The sequence below is a fragment of the Ipomoea triloba genome, chromosome 12 (assembly GCF_003576645.1).
Source record: "Ipomoea triloba cultivar NCNSP0323 chromosome 12, ASM357664v1".
NCBI lineage: Eukaryota > Viridiplantae > Streptophyta > Magnoliopsida > Solanales > Convolvulaceae > Ipomoea > Ipomoea triloba.
Window position 1 is genome coordinate 26,230,735 of NC_044927.1, and position 4,895 is coordinate 26,235,629.

Genomic DNA, 4,895 nt, shown 5'->3' on the forward strand with positions numbered 1-4,895 from the left:
GAACGCATTACGGAAACACCAAAGCATTTCCGGTGATAACTTTCTCATCAAGCGTCTCTTTCATCAGTGTTGTTATTGACATCCAGGAATCTCGCCATCGGAATCTTTGAATTACACAGAAAAAATTCCCCGTTGTTTCCCTCTATTTATTCTGATCTAAAATCCCCCATAAACCCTTTCACCAAATCGACCAATTTCTCCGCCTTTGACTTGTAGGGATGAGTGCTGAGGAGCTGTTGATCATCGATCCCCTCGAGCTCAGATTCCCATGTAAGTTTATTTATTAGATTCATCTCGCTAATCCAGAACCTCGAATTTTGTATTCAGTAACTCTGTATGGATTTTCGAGCAATACTAATAATTTAAACTTTAATTGTTTGGTTCGATTCGAAACAGTCGAGCTTAGGAAACCAATCTCATGTTCTTTTGAGCTGCTCAACAAAACGGATTCTCACGCTGCTTTCAAGGTGTATATTTTTATTTCTTTGTATGTTTTCTATGTATTTTACCCTGTTTTTGTTAATTCATGGTGGATTTGTTTTCGCTCTATGTCTGTTTTGGTAAACGCTTGTCACTGTTTATTTGCTTGGAATTTAAGCTTTGCTAGAGGAGTAGAACTTTAGCAAACTCAAGTGAAGTTTGGCATTGAATATTAATGGTTAAAGAGACAGTGTTCCATATTAAGATGTTGAGGTGATAATATAATTGGTAATTCTGCATATTTTCATAATTGAATGTAACTGGGATCTATCATTTAAATGTTGTTACTGGCCATCCTTTCAATTTTTGGGGTGAAGTAATGCTTATGAGTCTTGATTATAGGTTAAAACAACAAATCCGAGGAAGTATACTGTTAGGCCAAACAGTGGCGTTGTCCCCCCTAGATCAAGGTGTAATGTTACAGGTGATTTCCTCGTAAGAGGGTTCTCATTTTTTTTAAGTTCAGATTTTGTCTCTTTCGTGGATCCGTTTTTGTTTGATTTTGTGAATTGGTTGTAGTTACAATGCAACCTCAGAGTGAGGCACCTCTTGATATGCAATGCAAAGACAAGTTTCTCATACAGTGTGTGAGTACTCACCCTGGCGTTACACCTAAAGATATCTCCCAAGAAACGGTAAATATCTTTCTCTTGTTTGCCTTCTCTTTTTGTAAATTTAGTTTTGTTGCCTTAAAATGTTGCCAAACATGTAAAATGATGAGCGATTTACTGTGCGTGTTTTTTTAATGTGAAGTTTAATAAGGAGGTCGGGAAGAATGTCCAGGAGTGCAAGTTGAAAGTTGTTTACGTTTCACCACCAAGACCGCCATCTCCAGTTCCAGAAGAACCTGAAGAAGTGCATTCACCTAGGGCTTCTAGAACTGAAATGGTGAATCAGGATGAGAATTCTGCTGTGAGTTCCATTTTCTGCAATACTATCTTGGGTTATACTATGGAATCAAGCTTTCTTTCCTTGTTTTTATTGCCATCTATTATTTGGAGTTGATAGATAGTCAGTTACATTGCTCATTATAGATTTATTATTATAGGCTTTGAGAGAATATGCCAATATGGTGATGCTGATACTTTATCATAAATATTCGGTGTCATTTAGTGATTGCTTCTACTAGTGGCTCAAAAGCATGATTATAAAACAATCTTATTCAGATTTCAAGGAGTCAACAACTTTGACTACCATGGCTAACAATTTTACTTCCATTTAAGTTCCAGTGGCATCATTCAAAATGGATTTTTGTGACGCTTTTGATATGCTTGCTCCATCAAATTTTGTGCCAAAAACTTCATCATTCTCATCGTATCAGTCATCACCAAAATTTTTGTAGCCTCACAGTCTCTCACACAGACACATTTGTCTTTTATTTATATAAACATATGTTATTCGTTTTCACCCTTGTCCTAGCTACCAATTTCCTTAAATCTTTTTTTTTTTTTTTTTGCATGACTTCAGCCCAGGGATCAAATTGTGAAACTAATGGAGGTGAGAGATGCCATTATTCAACAAAATGGCAAACTGCGTCGAGAGTTGGTATGTGTCATTCTCATTGCTTTGACTCTTTTTTTTTTTTTTTTTTGCATGACTTCAGCCCAGGGATCAAATTGTGAAACTAATGGAGGTGAGAGATGCCATTATTCAACAAAATGGCAAACTGCGTCGAGAGTTGGTATGTGTCATTCTCATTGCTTTGACTCTTTTTTTTTTTTTTTTTTGCATGACTTCAGCCCAGGGATCAAATTGTGAAACTAATGGAGGTGAGAGATGCCATTATTCAACAAAATGGCAAACTGCGTCGAGAGTTGGTATGTGTCATTCTCATTGCTTTGACTCTTTTTTTTTTTTTTTTTTGCATGACTTCAGCCCAGGGATCAAATTGTGAAACTAATGGAGGTGAGAGATGCCATTATTCAACAAAATGGCAAACTGCGTCGAGAGTTGGTATGTGTCATTCTCATTGCTTTGACTCTTTTTTTTTTTTTTTTTTGCATGACTTCAGCCCAGGGATCAAATTGTGAAACTAATGGAGGTGAGAGATGCCATTATTCAACAAAATGGCAAACTGCGTCGAGAGTTGGTATGTGTCATTCTCATTGCTTTGACTCTTTTTTTTTTTTTTTTTTGCATGACTTCAGCCCAGGGATCAAATTGTGAAACTAATGGAGGTGAGAGATGCCATTATTCAACAAAATGGCAAACTGCGTCGAGAGTTGGTATGTGTCATTCTCATTGCTTTGACTCTTTTTTTTTTTTTTTTTTGCATGACTTCAGCCCAGGGATCAAATTGTGAAACTAATGGAGGTGAGAGATGCCATTATTCAACAAAATGGCAAACTGCGTCGAGAGTTGGTATGTGTCATTCTCATTGCTTTGACTCTTTTTTTTTTTTTTTTTTGCATGACTTCAGCCCAGGGATCAAATTGTGAAACTAATGGAGGTGAGAGATGCCATTATTCAACAAAATGGCAAACTGCGTCGAGAGTTGGTATGTGTCATTCTCATTGCTTTGACTCTTTTTTTTTTTTTTTTTTGCATGACTTCAGCCCAGGGATCAAATTGTGAAACTAATGGAGGTGAGAGATGCCATTATTCAACAAAATGGCAAACTGCGTCGAGAGTTGGTATGTGTCATTCTCATTGCTTTGACTCTTTTTTTTTTTTTTTTTTGCATGACTTCAGCCCAGGGATCAAATTGTGAAACTAATGGAGGTGAGAGATGCCATTATTCAACAAAATGGCAAACTGCGTCGAGAGTTGGTATGTGTCATTCTCATTGCTTTGACTCTTTTTTTTTTTTTTTTTTGTGTGTGTGTGTGTGTGGCTGTTAACTAGCTAAAAACATCTCATTCCATCAATTGCCATCTGTCAACACTTAACCTCTATGTGAATTCTTCTATTGATAGAGCTTTCCTGTATTGCACATAGAATCATACTAGGCCCTTCCATTCTGTTCTTACTTTAGTTGGGCCAGAATTCATGTTTCACATCACAATTTGAAAGTAGTTTCACACTTTCACTGCATCCCGAGGTTGTAAGCCTTAGAGCATTGTTGAATAATTCTATGCTTTTTTTTTTCTGCATTTAACGTGAACATGATTGAAGGCCTGCTCAAATCTCAAACAATCTTAATTTGGAGACTTCACCTGTCAATCTGTCATGACAGCGTTCTCGGTCATGGCTAATGAACTACATCATTTCCTTTAAAACGTATAGATTTTTAAGGTTTATGCTCTTCAGAGTACCCATAAGCTTAGAATGATTAATTGAAGCTCTTTTCTAACCAATCATACAGGAGTATTTGCGGCGAGGAGGTTCACAAAAGCGTGCCGGAGTTCCCCTGCTCTATGTTTTGCTTATAGGCTTGATTGGCATTCTAATGGGGTACCTTTTCAGAAAGTCATGATCAAGCCCAAAGATGAGGTTTTGCAATGGATTGGAGAGCAAGTTTTTTAGTTAAAAAATGAGAGATTGTTTTGGTTATAACCTGATACTTTGGGGGTTTCCCCCTTTTTAGTAAACTGTACATCTATAAATCAAGAGATACTAGACACTAGACAGAACATGACATTCAAAATTTTCGTTCCAATATTGATATTTTGATTGCATCATCTTTTGTCCTGATCAAGAAAGAAAACATATGACGGCTCAAAGAAGAAAATACATGACAGCTTTTGAGACAATTCTAATTCAACGAATTAAGAGTTCTATTTTACTATTCTAATTCAAAGAAGAGAGTCAAGAGTTCTATTTCACTATCAATCATTACGTGGCTACTGAATGTTGGGTTATCATCATATTTTTGTTCAACAATTTGTGTAAGATTTACAACGTTTTGCTTGATTCTTTACAATTAGGATGAGCACGGGGTGGATTAGAACAGATTGGGATGAATTCGCATCCAATATACTAAAGGTGAATTTGAAAAATCTCATATGCATCCACATCTGATAGGGGTGTGGATTCAATCCAATCTACTAATTAATGGTGAATGAATTTGACAGATTTTAAGTTTTAAAAAATAAAATAAATAGGTTTGGCTCTTGACGACTATAGGTTTAGGGCTTGTTATGAAATAACAGTTCTTGTAACCATAATATATTTTGATTGGTTCTTCATTTATTTTCAACGCAGTGTTGACACTGTGAAGAAGAACAAATCTGACTTAAAACCAAATATTTTATTTGGACTACACGTGTAGTAGGAAACTCAACATGGAGCTACTATGTTTATAGTCTATATATAGTGAATTAGTGGAGTGGATTGGATATAGTAGATTTTGAGAAGTCATATCCGTGTCTAATTCACTAATGGTGCGGTGGATCAGATTTTCGTTAAATGGATATGTATCCCATCTATTTTAAGTGGTAAGTGGATACAGATGGAATGAAAGCGAATTTGACAGA

General features: G+C 36.1%; 1 protein-coding gene across 1 annotated transcript; it reads left to right on the forward strand.

The window, feature by feature from the left end:
• LOC115998347 (vesicle-associated protein 1-2-like) lies at nucleotides 1–4,100 on the forward strand. The gene is made up of 7 exons (XM_031237899.1): nucleotides 1–270; nucleotides 397–467; nucleotides 823–904; nucleotides 1,000–1,115; nucleotides 1,234–1,392; nucleotides 1,948–2,025; nucleotides 3,785–4,100. Exons 1-7 carry the CDS (start codon nucleotides 219–221, stop codon nucleotides 3,893–3,895), a joined length of 669 nt encoding a protein of 222 aa, XP_031093759.1. The 5' UTR covers nucleotides 1–218; the 3' UTR covers nucleotides 3,896–4,100.
• The last annotated feature ends 795 nt before the right edge of the window (nucleotides 4,101–4,895 follow it).